At 42.7% G+C, this 26,613-nt stretch overlaps 1 protein-coding gene across 1 annotated transcript; it reads left to right on the top strand.

The window, feature by feature from the left end:
• The first annotated feature begins 683 nt into the window (after positions 1-683).
• On the top strand, positions 684-7,378 carry MCIDAS (multiciliate differentiation and DNA synthesis associated cell cycle protein). The gene is made up of 7 exons (XM_079917203.1): positions 684-983; positions 1,071-1,167; positions 1,348-1,439; positions 4,689-4,761; positions 5,326-5,537; positions 6,446-6,556; positions 6,814-7,378. The coding sequence occupies exons 1-7, from the start codon at positions 867-869 to the stop codon at positions 7,249-7,251; spliced, it is 1,140 nt and encodes a 379-aa protein (XP_079773329.1). The 5' UTR covers positions 684-866; the 3' UTR covers positions 7,252-7,378.
• Positions 7,379-26,613: the final 19,235 nt, after the last annotated feature.

Here is a 26,613-nt window from a genome sequence, read left to right as displayed (position 1 = left end):
GACCAAATGCCTCGAGCGGTAGCTGAGGCTTCCGGGGAAGAGACCGGTTTTAGGGGATTTGGGGCTGTCCACTGTGGACATGTGTGACCCTTTCTTTTAAAGGCTGTGCTCAGGTGCTGCTGCCTGAGAAAGTGCGGGGTAGGGGTAGGGGTACGGAGCGGGGCTCTAGGCATCAGACCAAGTGGATGTCAAAACCAGGAGGGCTCCCTAGCCTTGGGTGTGGGGACTTCCGTAATCTGGGGCTGTTCTGGGGAGTCCCTGCTGGACTCCTACAATACATCCCCAGCAAATCCTACATGGCGGGGCAAATGCCGGGGTCTGACTTTGGCAGTTGACACTCCAAGTTTGTTTCGTGCCTTGTGGCTGGCGTGGGAAGAAAATGAAATAAGAATCGTTAACTTTTCCATATTCCCGCTGTCCGTACGCGGAAAGGCGGTACCCAGCGTTAGGGACCAGTAGGGGTTGTCCTCCCCTCCTATGACGTGGTCGAGAGGCCGCGGCGCCAACGCTAGCCAAAAGAGCGCTCGCGGGCCCGGGCCCCGCGCTCGCGGCTCCCGGGGGAAGCCGCGTTGCCAGGTTGGGTTTTAACGCCTCCGCCCGCGCACAGATTGTCCGGGGCTGAAGGCGCCACCACTGGCGCTCAGGCGCGAGCCGCCCCTCCCGCGCGGCGGTCCTCCTACTCCACCCCGCCTCCCCTCCTCACCTTCACAGTCGCCCCTTAACCCCACCCCGGCCACGCGCCTCCCCGACTTCCGGCCGGCTTCAGAGCCTCGGGAGCGCTGGGTGTCGGGTCGCCATCCCGGCCCGGCCGCCGCCTCCAAGCAGTCGACGCGGTGCTCCAGGCCTGAAGCGGGCGGGGAGGCAGGATGCAGGCGTGCGGGGGCACCGCGGCGGGTCGCCGGGCCTTCGACAGCATTTGCCCCAATAGGATGCTGGATCTGCGAGGCCGGCCGTTCGGCAAGCCCGGGAAGCTGGAGAGGAAGGTGGGGCCGCAGGACGGAGCCGGGCAGGGTCCTCACGCTCCCGGCAGTGAGGGCTGACCCGCGCTCACCGTTTCTGTGCCCGGCTAGTTCGCCCCTGCGCGGAAGCTCTTTCTCGGTAGCAGCGGCAGCAGCCCGGTGTCGGTGTACGAGGATCCCCCAGACGCCGAGCTCGCTGCGCTGCCAGGTGATACCGGTGGTCCCTGCGCGACCCCTCGGGTTCCCCGCGCCAGGTGGGTGGGGCGCGCGGGCCTCAGAAGAGCTTTTCTCCCTGGGGTTTCGGAGTCCTGGCGGCGATGCCAGCGGCGAGCCCTTGCGGGGAGGCTTAGGGTCCGCCCGGCGCGTGTCTCCGGTTCTCCCTACGCAGCCCTCACCACCATAGACCTGCAGGACCTCGCTGACTGCTCCTCGTTACTCGGGTCCGACGCGCCGCCTAGTGGTAATTCGGCCGCCTCACAGGTACCTCTCCTGGTGGAAACTCGCGGCCTATCGAAACCCAAACTTCGATTCGGGAGTCAGTTCTCTGAGTTTCCTCAAAGAATCCTTTTGGGTGGGGAGCGCAGGCACATCTGGCTAGGGGGGGGGAGATGTCCTGCAGAAATCCAAGCCTCGAGGATTAGAACTTCCTCCTCCCTCCTAGTATGTTAACGGTGGCCACATTCTCAGAACTGTTGTGACCAACTCTGGACAGGGAAGCTCATCTGGAGGGCTCCCCTGCCAGACGGGTCTCCCATTCCCCTCCCCATCTATTCCTTGGAGCTGCGATAAAGCAACGTGGTGGTTGCGCACTGAGGGACGAGGTGGGTAAATGGGAGCAAAGTTGCTCTCTGGGCACCTATCTGTTCTCCCAACATGCCTTTCCCGGCCATTCATTAACCATTTTCATTCCCTGGATGTCTAAGGAGTGTGGAGATTGGAGAATAACTTCTCGATCAAGACTGGAAAAAACGAAGAGAATTTACATTTGGAGGAAGTGGGAAGAGTGACAAAGGACTCGAAGAAATCTGACTGAAAACGTTGCTCTCTACAGAGATGGCCCTTCAGCAGTTGGGCACTTTATAAAAGTCCTTTTCGCCCCCTGCAAAGGCTGCTGCCACTTACTCCCATGGAGCAAAGAGGCATTTCCCCCCAAAACCTATCTTCTTACTTGCATCCCACTTCTACCACTTGCCAGGGCTGAGACTCCCCAGCCAGATGATGGCATCTCCCAGCACTGGTGTCTGGGAGGTCAGAAGCCTGCCTCATCGATGGATATGAATGCATCCATCGATGCATATGAATGGATATGAATAGCTAGATGCAACCTCCAGGACGGGTGCCAGTTCCAGGTTCCTGGCAGCAGGTGCTTGGGATATGAGGTTTCACGGGAACAGACCAAGTACAGAACTCTCCAGAGGAAATGACCACCTCCTAGAACTGGGGTTGGGGTGGTGGAGCAAAGCTTCCCAGGGCCTCTCCAAGTGCCTCTTAGAATTGGGATAGAGCCTAGGGAGACTCAGGGTAGGTGACAACTGAGAGCAGAGATTGTGAAGGCAACAGGTAAGAGTGAGAATTGCCCTGCAAAGGCCATTCTCCTGTTCTTTTAGGGTTTGGATGCTCAAATGAAAAAAGGCAATACATGAGCATCTTTCAACGGACCCAGAGGGCTACATCACGCCCTTACTCCAACATGTTTATTTTGCAAGAAAAAAGCCAAACCAAACCAAACCAAACAACAACAACAGAACCAAGCAGGCTCTTGCTGAATTTTTGCTTATGTATACAGAACTTAAATTTGACATCATGCTCTGCGTTAAGTTTTTTGGGTTTGTTTTGTTTTTGTTTTTTGGCTGCTGTTTGTGTTGGAGAAATGCCAGGTTTTTACCTAATTGGGAAGATAAGATTCACAGTTTCAAGGACAGAGCTCATGCCCGATGGCCCAAGCAAGAGGTCCAGGGTTTTTCCCGCTGGAAGGCAGAACTGGTACAGAAGGAGATATATCCCTAGGGGAAGATTCTGTGGGGGAACCCCCTGGCCAGTGCACACTCTGGTTATATTTCTCTTTCCTGTTGGGGAAAGTGGACAGAGAGAGGAAGTGCTCTAGAAGTGTTTGAGGTCCAGAATGGGCCAAGACCTGGGATAGCACAGGAGGAAGCATTTCCTGGGTGGCTGTCCCTGAGAGTTGGCCTCTAGTCTCATGGTAAGGGCTTTTCTCTACTGAGAGGGAGACCTTTGAGCCCTTGGGAAATGTCTCATTTCTGACTCCTTCAACCAGGGAAGAACTTGTGCTTCAGGATTTGTCTGGGGCCCTCAGTCTTTCCTTTCTAAGCTCCCTTCCCCTTACAGACTCAGTTCTCAACTGGTGCTAGAGGTTTCCCTGGTTGAAGCTCTCCTCCCTGAAGGAAACTGATACTTGTACATTCTTTGAAGTTAGAGTCAGAATAAGTTCCTCTTCTCAGAAGTATTTGAATAGTAAAGAAGGGTGCTTGGGAGAAGAATATGATTAACCCAAAGGAATAAAAAAATTGATAATAGTGGAATCAGTAGAATAGATATTTCTGATGGGCACACTGGATGCACCCCCACACCATGCTCCTTGAGAGGCTTCTTTCCCCTTCCCAGAACTGGCTTCATTGGAAGCCAGGCTGTCCTAAAAGAGAAATAAAAGCTAGAGGCAATGAGGTATAGAGGAAAGAGGACTGAAATAGGCACCAGCATTCTGGGGCAGAAGCTCCAGTTTCACTATTTCAGAGCTGGGTGGCTTTCGACAACGCGATTTCTCTGAGCTTCAGCTTCTCCATCATGGGAGGAGTCACTTCCTGGGCCCTGCCTACTTCCTACATTGGTGTGAGAATGAACAGAGAGACTCGATGTAAAAGTCTGTGTCAACTCTGTCCACGAATTAAGGGAATAAGAAGTTTCCTGGTCACCAGCCTTTTGCAGTCTCCTTCCGTCTCACGCACCCAGGCACATTGCAGGAACCCAGGAGAGTGTCCAGTCCAAGATGCTGGAGATGCATCACGCCCTACGGGAAAAGTCAACTCCAACTTTTTGAGAAACAGAAGAGCAAGAGGGGCCACGCCTGCTGCGTGCTGAACAGAAGCACTTTCCATAGCATCCCTGGCCCATCTCTTAGCCTCCCTTTTCTCTTTCTGTGTGGGGAGAGGTGGTTTAGTTGTGACTGAGCCTTGGCGGGATGTGTGGACTCGAGCCACTGCTTTGGATGCCTGCGCACGCTGGCGGGTCTTGGGAGGAAGGACGGTGTGTTCGTACGCCATGCTCCCAGCTCTTAGAGCTGTGGCTCCTTGGCCTGTGGGAGGTAAGTCGGAGCTGAAGGTCTAAGCGGGCGCACTAGCAACGCGCCTGGTTGGCTGGTGACTGGCCAATGAGGCGGCGCCGGACTGTGCCGGCTGCCAGAGGCCGGGCGCGGGGCGGCTGTGCTGCGCGCAGAAGGAGCGACGCGCGACGCAGCAGCGCGCATTTTCAGCGCCCGGCAGGACCCTCCCGCCCGGGTCCCCGCTTCGTGCGTCCCTCTCCCCACCATGGCAGTGCAAGCCTGCTGGATTCCGTGTCTCGGGCAGGGCTTTGATTTTCAGGTACAAGTTTCCGCTGCGGGCGCGAGTGCATGCAGACCTGCCATCGAGCCCGGGAGGTTAACTGTCGGTCTAGGAAGTGTTCCAGACCCGCCAGACTCAACATTAACTAGTTTGTACCTCTGGTTTGTTTCAGAACCACTCCCTGCAAACGGCAGCGGACTTCGATCTGCAGGATTTCAGAGACACCGTGGATGATCTCATTGCAGGCAAGTGCAATCGCTTTGCAGTTCAGTAACGGCGGGGGTGTCCTCTACCCCTCAAATCTGACTAGTTCGGATTTCGTGGTCCTGAAAGTGGTAAACCCTGTACCTGTCAACGACTCGCCAGCAACTCATCAAAGTGTTTGGCTCATCCAAATTTAGCTCTCCCCCCTTTTCCTAATGGAGAAGATGAGTCGCTGGATCTATAGCGCTTTCTCAGTTTGCCCGTGTGAGTTCTGGGAGAGAGAACCCTACGCTGTGACGTGGTCTGGAAGACGCTGAGTGACAGGAGTGTGCAGAGTAGTGCATTTGTGTGACTTCAGGCAAGTTTACCCTGGCCACCGTGGAAATCCAGTTCAGATCATCTCAACAGGCATTTATTGAGCGCCTGCTGTGTATGTACAGGATATCAGGTAGAGCCTGGGGATCGTAGGGATTGCAGAGTGAGGGGTGCTTTATTAATAAAGAAAAATCACGTAAACCCTATACCCGCGTGATATTTTGTCCCTGCAGTTAGCTGGGCACGAGTCTGAGGCTGCAAACCCAGCTCCCTCTCTTCCTCTTCATCAGACTCATCCTCTATGATGTCGCCTCCCCTGGCGGGCGGAGACTTCCCCTTCTCTCCTTGCGACGTACTGCCGTTTGGTCCCTGTCTCTCCCCACAAGCCTTGCAGTCACCGCCGCTGCGCCCTCCCGACGTGCCCCCACCAGAGCAGTACTGGAAGGAGGTGGCCGACCAGAACCAGAGGGCGTTGGGGGACGCACTCGTGGAGAATAACCAAGTAGGGACACTGGGCTGGCGTCCAGGAGTCCTTGGGGCGGGGGCAGGGTATAGGGCTCCGGGAGGAAGTGGGGTTGCAGGAGCGGGAATGAGCCCCCTTGGACGTTAGAACCAGTGGACGAGTTTACGTAGCTGCTGTTGCTCCACTGGCTCTACCTCAGTTTACAACGTCACTAAATGGGAATAATCTTACCCACCAGATTTTTTTTTTTTTTTTTTTTTTTTTTGCGGTACGCGGACCTCTCACTGTTGTGGACCTCTCACCTCTCACTGTTGTGGCGTCTCCCGTTGCGGAGCACAGGCTCCGGACGCGCAGGCTCAGCGGCCATGGCTCACGGGCCCAGCCGCTCCGCGGCATGTGGGATCTTCCTGGACCGGGGCACGAACCCGTGTCCCCTGCATCGGCAGGAGGACTCTCAACCACTGCGCCACCAGAGAAGCCCCATCCACCAGATTTTTTTTTCATCCACCAGATTTTTAATAGGGCCACCAATACTTATTGAAGGCTTTCTATATGCCTGGTATTGTGCTTACCAGTTTACTTTCCTCATTAATCACTCACAACCATTGAGCTAGATACTTTTACCAGCCCCATTTTACAGATAAGGAAACTGAGTTATAGGAAGGTTGAACTTCTATATCTGCCTGTTGCCCAAGTCAGCACTCCTCACCGCTACACTGAGGATTAACTGAGAAACATTTTGTCTAAGTGCTCTGTAAAAATAAATAAATAAATAAATAAATAAATAAATAGATAAATAAATAAATAAAATTATTCTCACCAGTGTAAACGTCCTTGGGGCCCCAGTTTCTAATTAGACGTTAGGATCTGCGTTCAATTTATGCAGAGTTTACAGACGAGACCGAGCACGGTAGACGATCCCTGAATGTTTGGGTCTCCTCCTGCAGCTGCACGTGACGTTGACCCAGAAACAGGAGGAGATCGCCTCACTGAAGGAGCGGAACGTGCAACTGAAGGAACTCGCCAGTCGGACACGGCACCTGGCCTCGGTGCTGGATGTAAGTGGGGCGCGCGCGTGTAGAACACTGCAGAAACTCGGAAATGCTCTGTGCACCTCCCACCCAGCTCCCGGTGTTGGGAGCCGGCGGGGGTCGGGGAACGGAGGGGACCGCTGGGAGCTCGCTGAGTCACTTGCAGGCGTTGCCTAAGTCGGCCGAGTCGCGCAGTTCTAAGTGCGCCCAGGTCTCCTTTGAGCGCCCAGCACGAGGCGAGTCCGGCTGGCCCCAGGGCGGCGCTCCTCCCCATCTTTTTGTAGAAGCTGATGATCACACAGTCCCGGGATTTCGGGGCGGCAGCTGAGCCCATCCCACTCAAGGCGACTTCCAAAAGGAGCCTGGAGGAGTTGTTCAGCGCGGGGCAGGATTGCGCGGAAGTGGACGCCATCCTGAGGGAGATTTCCGAGCGCTGCGATGAAGCGCTGCAGAGCCGCGATCCCAAGCGGCTCCGGCTGCAGCCCGAGCTCCCGAGCACGGACGGCAGGCCTGGGAACCTGCACGGCGCCTTCCGGGGGCTGCGCACAGACTGCAGCCGGAGCGCGCTGAACCTGAGCCACAGTGAGCTGGAGGAGGGCGGCTCCTTCAGCACCTCCATCCGCAGCCACAGCACCATCCGTACCCTCGCTTTCCCCCAGGGAAATGCCTTCACCATCCGGACAGCCAACGGGGGTTACAAATTCCGCTGGGTCCCCAGTTGAGCTGAGATGTGGTCCTCCGAAACACTGCCCTTTATCCAAACTGAAGCGCCTGGAGGCTAAACGGGAGTAGCTGAAACCTGGTTTCTCAGAAGAACTCCACTTGCAGAGCCGACGCCAGCCTGAAACTTTTTTTTCAGGAACAAAAACGTTTTGATACTGATGCACTGTAAAATTCTGGTATAAAATACTGTGTAGTCCCTCCCCTTTTCACAGCGAAACCGTGTGTGTATGTGTGTGTGTGTGTGTGTGTGTGTGTGTGTGTGTGCGTGTGTGCGTGCATATGTATGTGTATACATACGCTTATATATCACAGTCAATTTTTAAAGTATTTATTTTTAGCAGCTTTGAATTACGTACTTTTTAGAGCTGGAAGGGACCTAAAAACCACTTAGGTATTTTATAATTGTAATAATGCCCTATTTTCATACGAAGCAAAAGGGGGCTCTAAGAAGTTAAGCAATTTTCTACAAAAAGAAGCGTCATGGGCACCTTCCGAGTGCTCTCGCTAGTCTTTTAAAGATTGTAGGTCCAGAGGCCAGGTCTCTGGGTGAACGTTTCAATACGTCACTCACTTCCCCTGATCACTTAATTTTGTTACTATTGGAATCTTTCATTTTAGCTGCCAGAATAAAAAATTAGGAGAGGTTAGGGTTAGGAATTCCTAAACCCATGTCTTAGGGCAGGCAAAAAAACAGAGGAAAGTGAAGATTCTCAGAGTCGACGGATTATTGACAAAATAGGTGCTAAACACGTTTGTTTGTAATGATCATTTACATAATTTTGTAAGATTTATGATAAATGTTTATATTAATTATATATAGTTTTATTTGTCTAGACAGAATAACCACAAGAAAAGCAAACTTAGTAAGAAACACATTGTTTTAAGAAAATGGTACATCCCACATGAAAAAGAATGTGCATATTTTAGGGTGTTCATGTTTTTGGGGCGCAGAAACCAAGTGTGGAAACCTTGGTAAAAGTAAAACTATCTATTTGAATTCCATGGATAAAACTGGGGTACACATTCATGTTTTATATTTCTTGGCTTCATCTTCTAAGAAAAACTTAGGTGTTATATGGTGCCTTCTCTTTGCCTTTTCTTTATCCCCTTTTGCATGGGCTTCCTTTTTCTACTCTGTTGTGAAGTTTTGTTAGTAGAGTATGTCAAGTCGTGATTTGTCCTAACCTCCACAGTTCTCAACAGGAGGGCTGCTTCTCGCGTTTGGGGGCTCAGCATGGGCAAGTGTCCAACCCTGTTACACCACATTGCTGGTTCTGCCATCCGAATGCCATCTGAATGGAGAGATCAGGTTACAGGTGAGCTGGGCAGGCTGGTGGAACCTGCTTCCCCAGTTTGTCCTGTGTAACTGTTATCTGTATTTAAATGGCCATTTTGAAAACAAACAAGAAAGTGATAAAATAGAGCACATTTCCTCGTACTTTGTCTAACAAATGGACTCTTAAATGGGCCTCAGCAGCTGTGGCTCACGGGCTCCAGAGCACAGGCTCAGTAGTCGTGGCGCACGGGCTTAGTCGCTTCACGGCATGTGGGATCCTCCCGGACCAGGGCTCAAACCTGTGTTCCCTGCATTGGCAGGCGGATTCCCAACCACTTTGCCACCAAGGAAGCCCCGAGAATTCTTTTCATCAGTGTGAATATAAAGTTACTACAGTTCAGCATCAGAAGAAACAGAAAATAAAAACAAAACCCCTTAACTTGTTTCAAGAAACAATCAGCTTGTGAAAAGTTCTTTTCCTCTCCACTCCTCAGTATCTTCATAATGCATTAGCTTCAATGACAGAAAACTTAAATTATCTATATGTATTTTTCTATTTGTCTTACGCCTGGAATTTAAAAAATGACAAGAGCTTTCAAGACTTCTGTGTGTGGTAGTAGGTGGTTTTATGGCCTTCCCCATGCTGAATGAGCCCACAAACCAGAGCTTCTTTGACCTGGTGTTTTCCTCACTTCTTTGGGAAGCTAACCACCCAATGACTGAGTGCTTATACTAGCAATGAAGGGAGCTGTGCCCACTAATTTATGTCCTTACATTCCTTACATGATGCGAATTCTTTGTACTGCTTGTTGCTGATTTAGTAGGAAACCTCAGTGAGAGCAACTTTAAACCAAATCTTAGCCGTTTTCTCCATGATTCTTTTAGCCTGTATTCAGCTATGTGATCTATTGTAGCTCAAGAAGACATGTTAGCCTGAAATTATCCCAATAATTCCTTCATTTCCAATAGGACCAGGCACTGTTCAAGGTGTTCAGGAGATAGTCATGAACAAAACGAAGTCCTTGCTGTCATGAAGTGTGCATTCTAGTGGGGGAGACAGATACTGAACAAACAGTATATAATGTCTGATAATTAACATGTTATATAGGAAATAAAGCAGGGTCTCGGGATAGTATGTGACAGGAATTATTATTTTAGATAACATGGTTGGAGTGTTTCTAAACAGTTTCTATAGCAGCAAAATCAGTTTAAAAAAAGAGGCACACACACTTTAACTGAATTATTCTTTAAGGAAATGACCTCATAATTGCAACACTTAGATGTTGTTCTAAAGTAGTGGTTCTTAAATTGTAGCATGTATCAGAATCATCTATAGGGCTTATTAAAACCCATCTTGCTGGGCCCCATCACCAGAGTTTCTGATTCAGTGAGTCTGGGTAAAGCCTGAGAATGTGAATTTCTAACAAGGTACCAGGTGATGTTGATGCCTGGGTCTAGGGCCACCTTTGAGACCACTGTTGTAAAGAAATTTTTTAAAGATCACTTTAAAAAGGTTAAAACAAACAAAAACCAATTTACCTGATGTTATGCAAATAATTCTTGTGATTTAGGATTAAGTTTTTAATGATACAAACCATACTACATTCAAACAAGAGCTATATTTCAAAAAGTTGGAAGTGACAGTAATGTGCTTTGAAAAATGATGTTAGATGACCCGGAAGGTAGCTTCAATGATGAAATGAATACCTTCAATGAAGGACTTGATGTTGAAGATAAGTGTGAAGAGTATGAATAATATTACTTATGAAATGTGTTAAAGAAGCTCAATTCAGTTGGCCCCTAATGTGGGCAGAGAGATCAGGACCTAGTCCTAATTCTTCTAATTAACTCAAAGGTCACTTAGAAGAATTATGGTATCATTAATTTATAATATTAGCTAATGATATTTTTGTGTCTATGTTTAACCTAAAGGAGAACTAGGCAGTACAATGATATTTAAAGAATTTAAAATTATTTGGAGAAATGATATGACCAATAAGGGATTAATATCCAACATATATAAACAGCTCATACAACTCAACATCAAAAAAACAAACAACCCAATTAAAAAATGGGCAGAAGAATTGAATATACATTTTGCCAAAGAGGAAATGTAGATGGCCAACAGACACATGAAAAGATTATCAGCATTGCTAATCAACAGAGAAATGCAAATCACAACCACAATGAGATATCACCTCACACCTCTCAGAATGGCTATCTTCAAAAAGAACAAAAATAACAAATTTGGCGAGGATGTGGAGAAAAGAGAATCCTTGTGCACTGTTGGTGGGAAGGTAAATTGTTGCAGCCACTGTGGAAAACAGTATGGAGGTTTCTCAAAAAACTAAAAATAGAACTACGATATGACCCAGCAATTCTGCTCCTGAGTATATACTTAAAAATCTCCAAAACATTAACTCAAAAAGATACATGTACCCCAATTTTCACAGCAGCATTATCTACAATTGCCAAGACATGGAAACAATTTAAATGTCCATCAACAGATGAATGGATAAAGAAGATGTGGGGATATATATACAATGGAATGTTACTCAGCCATTAAAAACAATGAAATTTTGCCATTTGCAACAACATGGATGGACTTGGAGGGCATTATGCTAAGTGAAGTAAGTCAGACAGAGAAAGGCAAACACTGCATGATATCACTTATATGTGGAATCTAAAAAATACAACAAACTAGTGAATACAACAAAAAAGAAGCAGACTCATAGGTATAGAGAACAAATTAGTAGTTACCAGTGGGGAGGGAGAAAGGGGGAATATAAGGGTGGGGGAGTGGGAGCTACAAACTATTGGGTGTAAGATAGGCTCAAGGATGTATTGTACAGCACAGGGAGTAAAGCCAATATTCTGTAATAACTGTAAGTGGAAAGTAAGTTTTAAAAATTATATAAAAATAAAAGAATTTTTTAAAAGACACTAAATTTTGATAATATTCAAATTCATAAAAATAGTTCATGCACAAGCCAAAATGTTCACTTAACAAAAGAAAATCATTATATCGATAGTTTGCAGTTTATACTGGTTGTCTCTAACTTTTTTATAAATAGATCTTTATTGGAGTATAATTGCTTCACAATACTGTGTTAGTTTCTGTTGTACACCAAAGTGAATCAGCCATATGCATACATATGTCCCCATATCCTCTCCCTCTTGAGCCTCCCTTCCATCCTCCCTATCGCATCCCTTTAGGTCATGGCAAAGCACCAAGCTTATCTCCCTGTTCTATGCTGCTGCTTCCCACTAGCTAACTATTTTACATTCAGTAGTGTATATATGTCGATGCTACTCTCACTTTGCCCCAGCGTCCTCCTCCCACCCCATGTCCTCAAGTCCATTCTCTACGTCTACGTCTTTATTCCTGCCCTGTCACTAGGTTCATCAGTACCACTTTTTTTTTCTAGATTCCATGTATATGCGTTAGAGTATGGTATTTGTTTTTCTCTTTCTGACTTACTTCACTCTGTATGACAGACTCTATATCCATCCACCTCACTACAAATAACTCAATTTCATTTCTATTTATGGCTGAGTAATATTCCATTGTATATATGTGCCACATCTTCTTTATCCATTCATCTGTTGATGGACATTTAGGTTGGTTCCGTGTCCTGGCTACTGTAAATAGTGCTGCAGTGAACATTGTGGTACATGTATCGTTTTGAATTATGGTTTTCTCAGGGTATATGCCCAGTAGTGGGATTGCTGGGTTGTATGGTAGCTCTATTTTTAGTTTTATAAGGAACCTCCATACTGTTTTCCATAGTGGTTGTATCAATTTACATTCCCACCAACAGGGAAGGAGGGTTCCCTTTTCACCACACCCTTTCCAGCATTTATTGTTTCTAGATTTTTTGATAATAGCCATTCTGACCAGTGTGAGGTGATACCTCATTGCAGTTTTGATTTGCATTTCTCTAATAATTAATGATGTTGAGCATCTTTTCATGTGTCTCTTGGCCATCGGTATGTCTTCCTTGGTGAAATGTCTATTTAGGTCTTCCATCCATTTTTTAATTCGATTGTTTTTTTTTTTTTTTTTGATATTGAGCTCCATGAGCTGTTTGTATATTTTGGAGATTAATCCTTTGATGTTTCATTTACAAATATTTTCTCCCATTCTGAGGGTTGTCTTTTGGTCTTGTTTATGGTTTCCTTTGCTGTGCAAAAGCTTTTAAGTTTAATTAAGTCACATTTGTTTATTTTTGTTTTTATTTCCATTACTCTAGGAGATGGGTCAAAAAAGATCTTGCTGTGGTTTATGTCAAAGAGTGTTTTTCCTATGTTTTCCTCTAAGAGTTTTATAATGTCTGGTCTTACATTTAGGTCTTTAATCCATTTGGAGTTTATTTTTGTGTATGGTGTTAGGGAGTGTTCTAATTTCATTCTTTTACATGTAGCTGTCCACTTTCCCCAACACCACTTATTGAAGGGGCTGTCTATTCTCCATTGTATGTTCTTGCCTCTTTTGTCATGAATTAGGTGACCATATGTGCATGGGTTTATCTCTGGGCATTCTATCCTGTACCATTGATCTACATTTCTGTTTTTGTGCCAGTACCATACTGTCTTGATTACTGTAGCTTTGTGGTATAGTTTGAAGTTAGGGAGCCTGATTCTTCCAACTCCGTTTTTCTTTCTCAAGATTGCTTTGGCTATTTGGGGTCTTTTGTGTTTCCATATGAATTGTAAAATTTTTTGTTCTAATTTTGTGAAGAATGCCATTGGTAGTTTTATAGGGATTGCATTGAATCTGTAGATTGCTTTGGGTAGTATAGTCATTTTCACAATGTTGATTCTTCCAATCCAAGAACATGGTATATTTCTCCATCTGTTTATGTCATCTTTGATTTCTTTCATCAGTGTTTTATAGTTTTCTGAGTACAAGTCTTTTGCCTTCTTAGGCAGGTTTATTCCTAGGTATTTTATTCTTTTTGTTGCAATGGTAAATGGCATTGCTTCCTTAATTTCTCTTTCTGATTTTTTGTTGTTGGTGTATTGGAATGCCAGAGATTTCTGTGCATTATTTTTGTCTCTGGCAACTGTACCAAATTCATTGATTAGCTCTAGTAGTTTTCTGGTAGCATCTTTAGGATTTTCTATGTATAGTACCGTGTCATCCACAAACAGTGACCGTTTTATTTCTTTTCCAATTTGTATTCCTTTTATTCTTTTTCTTCTCTGATTGCCATGGCTAGGACTTCCAAAACTATGCTGAATAAGAGTGGCGAGAGAGGACATCCCTGTCTTCTTCCTGATCTTAGTGGAAATGCTTTCAGTTTTTCACCATTGAGTATGATGCTTGCTGTGGGTTTGCCATATATGACCTTTATTATGTTGAGGTACGTTCCCTCTATGCCCATTTTCTGGAGAGTTTTTTATCACAAATGGGTGTTGAATTTTGTCAAAAGCTTTTTATGCATCTATTGAGATGATCATATGGTTTTTATTCCTTAATTTGCTAATCTGGTGTATCACATTGATTGATTTGCATATATTGAAGAATTCTTGCATTCTTGGGATAAATCCCACCTGATCATGGTGTATGATCCTTTTAATGTGCTGTTGGATTCTGTTTGCTAGTATTTTGTTCTGGATATTTGCATGTATGTTCATCAGTGATGTTGGTCTATAATTTTCTTTTTTTGTGATATATTTTTCTGGTTTTGGTATCAGGGTGATGGTGGCTTCATAAAATGAATTTGGGAATGCTTCTCCCTCTGCAATCTTTTGGAAGAGTTTGAGAAGGATCGGTGTCAGCTCTTCTCTAAATGTTTGATAGAATTCACCTGTGAAGCCATCTGGTCCTGGACTTTTGTTTGTTGGAATATTTTAAATTATGGTTTCAGTTTCATTACTTTGATAGGTCTGTTTATATTTTCTAATTCTTCCTGGTTCAGTCTTGGAAGATTGTACCTTTTCAAAGAATTTGTCCATTTCTTTGTGGTTGTCATTTTATTGGCACATAGTTGTTTGTAGTAGTCTCTTATAATCCTTTGTATTTCTGCAGTATCAGTTGTGATTTTTCCTTTTTCTTTTCTAATTTTATTGATTTGCATCCTCTCCCTATTTTTCTGATGAGTCTAAGGGTTTATCAATTTTGTTTATCTTCTCAAAGAACCAGCTTTTAGTTTTACTGATCTTTGCTATTGTTTTCTTCTTTTCTATTTCATTTATTTCTGCTCTGATTTTTATGATTTCTTTCCTTCTACTTACTTTGGATTTTCTTTGTTCTTCTTTCTCTAGATGTTTTAAGTGTAGGTTTAGATTGTTTATTTGAGATTTTTCTTGTTTCTTGAGGTGAGATTGAATTGCTATACACTTCCCTCTTAGAACTGCTTTTGCTGCGTCCAGTAGGTTTTGGGTCATCGTGTTTTCATTGTCATTTTTTTCTATGTATTTTTTAATTTCATCTTTGATTTATTCAGTGATCTCTTGGTTATTTAGTAGTGCACTGTTTAGCCTCCATGTATTTGGGTTTTTTTACAGTTTTTTTCCTGTAATTGATTTCCAATCTCATAGCGTTGTGGTCAGAAAAGGTACTTGATATGATTTCAATTTTCTTAAATTTTCCAAGGCTTGCTTTGTGTCCCAAGATGTGATCTGTCTTGGAAACTGTTCCATGCTCACTTGAGAAGAAAGTGTATTCTGCCACTTTTGGGTGGAATGGTCTATAAATATCAATTAAATCTATCTGGTCTATTGTGTCATTTAAAGCTTGTGTTTCCTTATTTATTTGCTGTTTGGATGATCTGTCCATTGTTGTAAGTGGCGTGTTAAAGTCCCCTACTATTATTGTGTTACAGTGAATTTCTCCTTTCATGGTTGTTAGCATTTGCCTTAGGTATTGAGGTGCTCCTGTGTTGGGTGCATATATATTTATAATTGTTATATCATCTTCTTGGATTAATCCTTTGATCATTATGTAGTGTCCCTCTTTATCTCTTGTAACAGTCTTTATTTTAAAGTCTATTTTATCTAATACGAGTATTGCTACTCCAGCTTTCTTTTGATTTCCATTTGCATGGAATATCTTTTTCCATCCCTTCACCTTCAGTCTGTATGTGTCCCTATGTCTGAAGTGGGTCTCTTGTAGACAGCATACATATGGGTCTTGTTTTTGTATCCATTCAGTCAGTCTGTGTCTTTTGGTTGGGGCATTTAATCCATTTACCTTCAAGGTTATTATAGATATGTATGTTCCTATTACCATTTTCTTAATTGTTTTGGGTTTGTTTTTGTGGGTCTTTTTCTTCTCTTGTTTTTCCCACCTAGAGAAGTTTTTTTAGCATTTGTTGTAAAGCTGGTTCGGTGGTGTTGAATTCTCTTAGCTTTTGCTTGGCTGAAATCTGAAATCCATCAAATCTGAATGAGATCCTTGCTGGGTAGAGTAATCTTGGTTGTAGGTTTTTCTCTTTCATCACTTTAAGTGTATCCTGCTACTCCCTTCTGGCCTGCAGAGTTTCTGCTGAAAAATCAGCTGATAACCTTATGGGGATTACTTTGTATGTTATTTTTTTGTTTTTCCCTTGCTGATTTTAATATTTTTTCTTTGAATTTAATTTTTGTTAGTTTGATTAATATGTATCTTGGTGTGTTTTTCCTAGGGTTTATCCTGTATGGGACTCTCTTTGCTTCCTGGACTTGATTGACTATTTCCTTTCCCATGTTAGGGAAGTTTTCGACTATAATCTCTTCAAATATTTTCTCAGACCTTTTCTTTTTCTCTTCGTCTTCTGGGACCCCTATAATTTGAATGTTGGTGCATTTACTGTTGTCCCAGAGGTCTCTGAGATTGTCTTCAATTCTTTTCATTCTTTTTCTTTATTCTGCTCCTCGGCAGTTATTTCCACCATTTTGTCTTCCAGCTCACTTATTCGTTCTTCTGCCTCAGTTATTCTGTTATTGATTCCTTCTAGTGTATTTTTCATTTCAGTTATTGTGTTGTTCATCTCTGTTTGTTTGTTATTTAGTTCTTTTAGACCTTTGTTAAACATTTCTTGTATTTTCTCAATCCTTGCCTCCATTCTATTTCTGAGATTCTGGATCATCTTTACTATCATTACTCTGAATTCTTTTTCAGGTAGATTGCCTATTTCCTCTTCTTTTATTTGGTCTTGTAGGTTTTTACCTTGTTGCTTCACCTGTGACATATTTTTTTGCCATCTCATTTTTTTTTTTTTTTTTTTATGAGTGGGATTGTGTTCCTGTCTTACTGGTTGTTTGGCCTGAGGCTTCCAACACTGGAGTTTGTAGGCTGTTGGGTAGAGCTGGGTCTTGATGCTGAGATGAAGACCTCTGTGAGACCTCATTCTGATGAATATTCCCTGGGATCTGAGGTTCTCTGTTAGCCCAGTGGTTCTGACATGGAGCTCCCACTACAGGAGCTTCAGCCTGTCCCCTGGCCCATGAACCAAGATCCCGCAAACTGCATGGGGTGTAAAAAAAAAAAGAGAGAGAGAGAGAGAGAAAATAACAAAGTAAAAAATAAAATTAGACTAGGAAACTAACAGATATGCTAGATAAGAATATAAAAATAAAAATATAGATGAATCAACAACCAGAAGGTACAACAGTACCATAATAGTAAAAAAAAGGAGGAGGGAAAAGAGAGAGAAAAAAAAGTGGGGGCAAAAGGCTTTGGCTGTGGAGGGTGGGGCCTAAGCAAGGGCAAGGTTTGGGCAGTGGGTGGGGCCTATGGTTAGGACCCACAGGGCTGGAAAAGACCCTGGGGGCTGTGGTGGTGGGGCTTAGGCTCAAGGAACAGAAGGGGCCCAGACATGCCCCCCATCTCTGGTCTCAGAGGGCAGGGGACCTCACCTGGGAGCCCAGCAGGCTTCATGGGTTCAAGTGAGCACGGTAAATGCCCTCTGCTCCTCTCCTGCTTCTCCTGGAGGGCCCATCCCACCTGCCTCTCCTGATCTCCCCCACCTTCCTCCTATGTCCCCAGGACCCACATGGTCTGGAGGGGGCTTTGGAGTGGGGGTACTGGCCTGGGAGCTCAGCACGCTCTGCAGGCCAAGTGGCCCAGGCGATCGCCCTCTGCTCCTCTCCTGCTCCTCCTGGAGGGCCCCTCCTGCCTACCTCTCCTGATCTCCCCAGACTCAGGGGCACCGATCCTGTCTGGCCTCCACTTCTCCTCCCCTCTCTGTCCCCACACATCCTACCGGTTCACTTGGGGGTTTCTCCCATCTCCTTGGGCATCAGGGTCCCCTACCAGTGGCCAGCAGGCGCCCTAGTTGTGGGGAGATGCTAACTCGTTGTCTTCCCACACCGCCATCTTGACTCCGCCCCCTCTACACTGGTTGTCACTATTTAAAAATTTACATACATATGAAAATTCCAACCGGTCACTTAAAATGAGAGAATTGAAATAACTCAAGTTATGTTTCTTTGCTTAGTCACTCACTGTGCCAGCAATGTTCAATTTTAATCTCCTGTTTAAATGCAAGAAAATGCAATACCACAGGGATGAATGACATGAGCTTTGACTACAGCAAGCTCACAGAGCTCAAAACATTAGGAACTCTCTCTCTTGAAGACATGTAATTGAGTCTCTGTTTTTTGAGCAATGACTGTATGATGGGGATTTTCCCGATTAACTGTCAATGTTTATAAGAGGACAGGAAATGAAAGTGTGTTAATTTGAAGCTTCCACCTATAGTATTAAAATTCAACAAGGACCACAGTATTTAGAACTTAGACCAGCCAACAAAAGATTTCTTCAGATAGGAAAATTTTATCCCAGATATTTAGAGTTGCCCATCCTACATAAAAGACATGTAGTTGGTTTTTTTTACTGTTTTGTTAAAGTCTCCAGACAATGTATCCTCTTAGTGCTGGCACTTGGAGTAGACAGACTGCTCCAGGTGGCCCTTAGTATGCCACAGGGATAAGTTGTGGTGTTCCATTTTATTAGTTATTCATGAAAAAAATTATTTGGAGCAAGAATCATCGGCTGCGTGATCCTGTAGGTCACATGACTGAATCTAATCTGTTAATCTTACTGTGTCCTCCTTGAAGTAGACGCTGTGGGCTGAAATCTGTGTCATAAGCGATAAGCATGATGTCTTGGTTTCAGCATAGGGATTTATGGGACATGACAAAATTAGGGGCTTGAAGCCACCTACATGTTGAAAACACTCACAAACAGATTTCCCCAAATTCGTTCTTCCTTCTCCCCTCTCCCTTGTTCTCTCTCTCTGATCTTTGCGTCTCACAGAAAAGAGCACCAGTAGTATAAAATCTGTGCCAGGCAGTTGAGATAAGAATGGAGTTTACTCGATTTTTAAGATAAGGGTTTATTTTTAACACATAATAAGTTGAGACAGGAGTTGCTAACATTTGTTTCAGCTGCTAATGATGCTATCAATGAACCAGACTTTATCTTTCTGCTTTATGCCCCCCTAACTTGTTAGCAGTTTGTCCTCATGCTCAATGTTTCATGACCATAAGGTTACTGCTGTAGCTCCAGACATCATGTCTGCATTCAAGATAAAAATAAAGAGTACAAGGTTTCACAAATTGAAAGGAAATACAAAAACTCTGCCAGAAAACCCGCAGTGGACTTTCACTCAAGTCTCATAATCAGACCTGAGCCACACAGTTACCCCTACTTGCAAGGGAGGCTGGGAATCTAGTTTCTCACTCTTCTAGCCACTACAGCGAGAGGTAGGCAAGAGAGAAGGGATTTGGGAAAAGCTCTTACCCTATCTAACTAACAGTATCTGCCACAGAGGTTTAATGGTCTCAGTGATATAGGGAAGCCTAAAGAGAAAATACAGGAGGAATGTGTCCCTCAGACTCTGACACCACAGCTTGGCCTCCCCAGCAGGGAGTGAGGTGGGCTTCCATCCTGAGAGATGGCCCAGGATAGTTCTTGGCCTCCCTTGGGGACGTGGGAGCCTGAAAGGGAAGGAAGCACTCAAACTGGTGCTGCAGCTGGAGCCTGAGGCCTGGGTATGTGATGAGAGTCTTTGAGTGTGCGAGCCTCTGGGAATAAGACGAAGGAAGTGATTGGTGCTCTGGTTGGATTCTCCTTAATAAATTTCACCTTTTAACTAAAAAAATGGAAATAAAAATTTTATGCAAGGAAAATATACTCATTGTAAATACAATGAAGTAACAAGTGGTAATGAAAGTACAGTGAAGTAACAAGTGGTAATCCTAACAACTAAAGATACTGTTCTGAATATTTTGGTGTATTTCCTTTCAGAAATTTTTAATGTATATACATAGGTGAGTGCATAAGTATGTTTGTGTGTATTTAAAACTTGGATCCTCTAGACATATTATTTTTAAAATAAATTTATTTATTTGTTTATTATTTATTTATTTATTTTTGGCTGCATTGGGTCTTTGTTGCTGTGCTTGGGCTTTCTCTAGTTGCAGCGAGCGGGGCTACTTTTCATTCCAGTGCGCGGCTTTCTCATTGTGGTGGCTTCTCTTTGTTGTGGAGCACAGGCTCTAGGCACGCAGGCTTCAGTAGTTGTGGCTTGTGGACTCTAGAGTGCAGGCTTAGTAGTTGTGGTGCATGGGCTTAGTTGCTCTGCAGCATGTGGGATCTTCCCGGACCAGGGCTTGAACCCGTGTCCCCTGCATTGGCAGGTAGATTCTTAACCACTGTGCCACCAGGGGAGTCCGGCAGGTGGATTCTTAACCACTGCATCACCAGGGAAGTCCCTACATATCATTATTGAATAGCAACAATTGACCATTGTATAGAAATGGTCAAGGGTCAAGGGTTCTGGAGTCACATACAGATGGATAGTTGCTATCCTGGCCCTGCTGGGATGGGCCAGCTGGGTGACTTGAGTCTGCGAGCAGGCTGCATTCCTCAGTTTTGAAACTGGGACAATAGAAGTTGTGCGATTGATTGAGGTGATGCATCTCAAATGCTTGACACAGTACCTGTTACATGATGAACACTATAGTGGTGGCGCAGTGGTTGAGAGTCCGCCTGCCGATGCAGGGGACACGGGTTCGTGCCCCGGTTCGGGAACATCCCACATGCCACGGAGCGGCTGGGCCCGTGAGCCATGGCTGCTGAGCCTGCGCGTCCGGAGCCTGTGCTCCACAACGGGAGAGGCCACAACAGTGAGAGGCCCACGTACCGCAAAAAAAAAAAAAAAAAAAAAGTTTTGTAGTTCTCAGTGTACGTCTTATACAACTTTTGCAAAATTTTTATCTAAGCATTTTACTTTTGTAACAGCATATTGCTATTGTAAGTGGAATTGGTTTCTTAGTTTCATTTTCAAATAGTTTCATTGCCAATGTATAGAAATATAACTAATTTTTGTGTATTGTTCTTGTATCCTATAACATTGTTAAATTAGTTTATTAATTCTAATAGTTTTTTAAAAAATAGATTCCTTAGGATTTTCTATATACAAGATCATGTCATGTCACCTGCAAATAAGGATAGTTTTACTTCTTCCTTTCCAATCTGAATATCTTTTATTTCTTTTTCTTGCCTAATTGCCCTCACTAGTACCTCTAGTACAAAGTTGAATAGACGTGGGGTAAGCAGACATCTTTTTGCTTTTCCTGATTTTAGAGGGAAATATTTAGTCTTTCCCCATTAAGTATGATGTTTAATCTGGATTTTTCATAGATGCCCTTTATCAGGTTAAGGAGGTTTCCTTTATTCTTACTTTACTGAACATTTTAAAAAAATAAATTTATTTATTTAGTTATTTATTTTTGGCTGTGTTGGGTCTTCGTTTCTGTGCGAGGGCTTTCTCCAGCTGTGGCGAGTGGGGGCCACTCTTTATTGTGGTGCACGGGCCTCTCACTGTTGTGGCCTCTCCCATTTCGGAGCACAGGCTCCAGACGCGCAGGCTCAGTATTTGTGGCTCACGGGCCTAGTTGCTCCACAGCATGTGGGATCTTCCCAGACCAGGGCTCGAACCCGTGTCCCCTGCATTGGCAGGCAGATTCTTAACCACTGCATCGCCAGGGAAGCTCCCTAAACATTTTTAATAAATGGGTATTGGATTTTGTCAAATGCTTTTCTGGGGTATTTATTGAAATATAATTTATGTGGGTTTTGCCCTTTATGCTATTAAAATGTTTTATTACCTTGATATTTGGACCCAAGAGATTCTTGATGTACAATAAGCCAATCAGAATTCCCTTTCCTGGGAAAACTCAACCTTGGAACTTAGGTTTAGAGACTAGTAGTCATTTTAATGGCAAAATGCTGGGGAGGAGATCCAAAACTTGGTAACATCAAAACTTTGGGGGTAGGCACCATTCAGGGAAGAGGTCCATAGTGGAGCATTCCAGGTGGTGACCATCAGTGAAGTGAGTTCTGATTCTTGGAGGAGATGCCCTGTCTAAGAGAAGCTGGCTAAACTCTTCATGTAAAAAAGCGGCCACTTTGGGGGGTGGGGAAGGGTATAGGGCAGAAAGACACTGACAGCTAAGGAGCGGACAACCCCCCTCCTTCTTCTGAGTACAAAGAAGAGGGAGACCTTTGGATTAGGGCTGAGTGTCAAGGAATTGTTGATACCTGGATAAAACAATTCTTCCTTGGTGATCTCAAGGCTCTGGGGGGAAACCAACTGATATTCCTACTTACACTGAAGTCAGGAACACTTGCAGTATAAAGTCCTCTTAAAAAAATTATAATAGTCAGAAACCTTATGATATTATTAACTATATTGTTTCTATAACTTAAAATATTTTTTGCTTTTCTTAGAGTTTGTTTTTTAAGAAAATGATAAACTTAAAACGACCACAGCTTTAATTGTTATTGATCTTTGTGAAATATTATCTTTATGCAATTGAATCTTCTCAGCCTATTGTAAATCTTAGATTTCAATTAATTCCAAAGGGTATAATATATTGCTCAACTTTTAAAACACAAAATACAAAATGTGGCTTTTGTTGACAGACGAATATGCATTTGCATTTGGTTTGAGACACAGTGTGGATGGTAAACATGCTTGCTCATCATCCCACTGGAGGGGACTTGCATACTTGGTGCAAAACAAAAACCAACCCATCAGTGATTAAGAATCTGCCTGCCAATGCAGGGGACATGGGTTCGAGCCCTGGTCCAGGAAGATCCTACATGCTGCGGAGCAACTAAGCCCGTGCACCACCACTACTGAGCCTGCGCTCTACAGCCCGTGAGCCACAACTACTGAAGCCTGCACGCCTAGAGCCCGTGCTCCACAACAAGAGAAGCCACCGCAATGAGAAGCCTGCGCACCACAACGAAGAGTAGACCCCACTCGCCTCAACCAGAGAAAAGCCCACGCGCAGCAACGAACACCCAACAGAGCCAAAAATTAAAAAAAAAAAAATAAAATAAAATAATAAATAAAGATAATAAAAAAAAAACCCAAAACCAATCCATCTTGTACTTTGATGCCTCCTACTCACAATTTGGTGTAAATAAAAGGACATTTACAAAGCTGTGACCAAAATTAAGGCATCCTCTTCTTGTGAATATTAATAATATTTGAAGAAACATAATAATCTAAAAAATTTACTGTTGACTGGCTTTCACCATTTACTACATTTGCAGGAGGAATGGGTAGGAGGGAGAGAAATGTCTTCCAAAGGTCACTAGGTTGAAACAGCTGTCATCCTTCCCATGAACCTAGGTCAGTTTAGTGTCCCTAGAGATTAGGTACATAGAGCATAAAAGAGAAATGAGTGAGAGAAATGTGTTTTTTTTTTGGACAAACCATAAATTAATCTTTCCCTAAAAGTAGAAAAATAGCAAACTATCTACTATTCAAAAGGAACACATATATAGAATTACTTCTAAACATGAACATTTAATCTAAGTGTCTCCATCTTCCCCGCAAATCTTTAGATTTTATAAAAATATTTGAGTAAGAGATCATAAAACAAAAGCATAAGGACCTTAGAAAACGTAAAATGAGCCTTGAAAATGCATTGTATTTCTTCTTTCATTAAAAAAAAATTTCTTTTTTTTGCTTTATTGAGGTATAATTGACAAAGTTGTAAGACATTTAAAGTGCACGTTGTGGTGATTTGATATACGTGGCTACACGTTGTGTACGGATTCTTCCCCACTGAGCTAATTAACACATCTAACACTTCATAAATTTATCTTTTTTTTTTTTTTGTGAGAATCTCTTTTCATCTTTAACTGACTAAACTAGGAAAGGAATTTAAGTATGAATGTGCTTACCACATTCATTCTGATTTATATAACTATTTATATTAAAAATGCATTAGTTTTCTTCTTATGACAATAATACATGTTTATTGTAAAAAAGAAAAATCCAGCCATTTAATAATTCATTAATTTAACTAATATATGCTGAAACCTACTGTGTGCTAAGTAATTGGGTATATATTGATGAATAAAACAGGTGTGGATCTCCTCCCTGTGGAGCTCAGAAGCTAGAGAATGAGATATTCAATAAACAGTAAACACACAAAAAAAGTAATTTAAAATTGGAATAGGTACCTTGAAGAGAGAGTCCAGAGATAGAGAATAATAACAGAGAATCCACTTACATGAGGGAGCTCAGGGAATGCATCTCTGAGGAAGAAATTATAAGTATTAAATTTGAAATTTTATCAAAGCCAAACATACACATGATTAAAAAAATTAAATAATAGAGAAGAACTTATATGAAAAATGATGATCTGCCTCTCCTCACCTTCCCATTCCCACCCTACTCACCAGATACAGCCATTTTTATCTCGTTTGGCTGTTTCCCGTGCTAGTTGCTGCCATTTCTAAATCGCTGGTTTTCAACACTGCCTCTCATTAGAATCACCTGGGGTGGTTGAAAAAAGTACCAAATATGTGGGCCTCACCTTCAAAGATTCTACTTTATCTAGTTGTGATGATGTCAATATTCTGCTTTGGTTAGAGAACATGCTTTGTAAGATTTTGATCTTTTGAAATTCACTGATATTTGTTTAATGGCCTGGCTTATGGTTTAAATTGGTGAATGTACCATATGCATTAAAAAGAATGTGTATTCTGAATTTATTGGGTGTAGTCTTCTTTAAATGTCAATTAAGGTGGCTGATGTTGTTGTGGTAATTACCATGTTATCTTGGCTGTGATAGTTTCTAACACTTTTTCTTGCATTTGATATCCTGGGCAGTTTTGAGGAGTACTGATCAGGTATTCTTTAGCATGCCCCTCTACTACTGGAATTTATCTAGTGTTTTCCTCGTGATGGGCGGGGGGAGGGTTGTGTTTTTTGGAGGAAGATAATACAAAGTGCCATTTTCATCCTATCATATCAAGGGTACATTCTATCAATATGATCTATGACTATTGATGTTCACTTTATCACCTGGCTGATGGAGTGTTTGTCAGGTTTCTCCACTATAAAATCACTCTTTCTTCTTCTCACTATGAAAGCCACTGTGTGTATCCCATGCTTAAGAAATTGTGAGTTATGCTTCCCTTCCTTTGGGGTGGAATATCTACTTAAATTATTTGGAGTATTTCTGCATGAGAAATTTGTCTCTTTTCCTCAATATTATTTATATCAATGCTATCTATCTATATATCATCTATCTACCTATTTACCCATTCAATCATCTATCAGCTCTTTTCAAGTTAAACAAACAAAATTAATAAAAATTATCTTGCTCTAAAAGACTCAGTATTATTTCTAAATCTAAATTGACAAGTCTTTTCTTTATCTGAGTGGAATAATGTTCATTATATTTGCTTTCATTTTGACTAACATTTGGCTTTTACCTAAAACTTGACAATAAGATTCTCTATAACTTTTTATATTTATTTTTGCAATGATTTAGTCTACATGCTGCCACTATTAACTTTATTTTAGAGATGAAGGAACAAAATAGTTAAATGCCATTACTAAGTTCTCAGAGCAAACCAATGAATGAGCTGCCTCTACAGTTGACTCCTAGCTTTGCCCTCACATCACTGGGCCTTGTTAGGTTTATCTCTTTGTAAATTGTAAGACTTTTAAGAAAAAGAATCTTTTTCATTTGTTTCTTGCTTTTGGTCCTCTAGTTTAACTTTCCCCTTCTTTGAATAGTGAACTTTAAACACATTTCTGTCTGGAGGGAAGAAATTAAAGCTAGATTTTTCTGCAATGCTTTGGAAACCACCACTTAGCAAAAACTAGAAAGAAAAATCAGAATATCACTTTGAAAGCATGATGAACCAGTATTGCACAAACAAAATGTAAACTGCAAATCCAGCAACAAATAAAGAACTTACAGGTGTTACTACTTAGAGAAACATTACCTTTAGTTTCTCTTGTTTCTGTATTGAAAGCAAGACATGTTTGCATTTAAATTTAGAAAGTTTTGGTGATACTTATTCTTAAAAGTAAACACTCCACAGTGAGTGGCTCAATCATGATGCATGTATACCAGGAATGGAGAGCTCTGCTACTCGGAGAGAATGGAGAGAAGAGGATGAGTGGCGGAGGGGGAGCTTGGCATGAAGAACGAGGTTGAGGAAATGGAGTTATGTGTTAAACTTACTTTTACGGAAATTTTTAAATGAATTCAAAGTTGTTAAATGAATAACAGAAACAGTTATATTATAGAAAAAAACTTTGTATAGTTGTAACATAAAGAAATTCGAGCATCTAAAACCACACCTATAACAGGAGAATGGCATTTGTATCTGGGTTTAGTGTAGAAAATGATTTACTCAAGAAGTTATTTTATCTTCTGCACTAAGTACTTAAAGCACCCTAAAGCTAGCTACATGGTGGCACAAAAATGTTTAATAGATTTATACGGGAGGGAGAATTTTTATACCTAGATTGGAAACCTATCAATTAAATGGAATTACTAGGTCAATTCAGAATGACAAATTAAAACTAAGAATGTCAAAATGTAATAGAATGTGTCCTTATTCTATGAAATGTATTATATTTATTGGTAACACATTTTTATCAGACCAGCTTATGGACTCTAATACAGTATGTAATATTGACAGGAGATTTATCAATTAATCAGGTAAATAGTGGCTTATTAAAAGGTCTTACTGTCTCTTAGCTTAGGCTTGTTTTTAGTTAATAAATTTTGGGGGGCACAGTTACAGTGAGGAGATTTTGACTGA

The sequence above is a fragment of the Stenella coeruleoalba genome, assembly GCF_951394435.1.
Source record: "Stenella coeruleoalba genome assembly, chromosome: 3".
Lineage (NCBI taxonomy): Eukaryota > Metazoa > Chordata > Mammalia > Artiodactyla > Delphinidae > Stenella > Stenella coeruleoalba.
Note: the sequence above shows the minus strand (reverse complement) of the source record. Positions and strands in the feature narration are given on the sequence as shown.

Excerpts from the sequence above, each read along its gene's own strand:
- MCIDAS (XM_079917203.1), top strand. The coding sequence starts at position 867 with ATGCAGGCGTGCGGGGGCACCGCGGCGGGTCGCCGGGCCTTCGACAGC. Across the intron at positions 1,440-4,688 it reads GTAATTCGGCCGCCTCACAG|AACCACTCCCTGCAAACGGC; the intron begins GTACCTCTCCTG and ends GGTTTGTTTCAG. Across the intron at positions 5,538-6,445 it reads CACTCGTGGAGAATAACCAA|CTGCACGTGACGTTGACCCA; the intron begins GTAGGGACACTG and ends CTCCTCCTGCAG.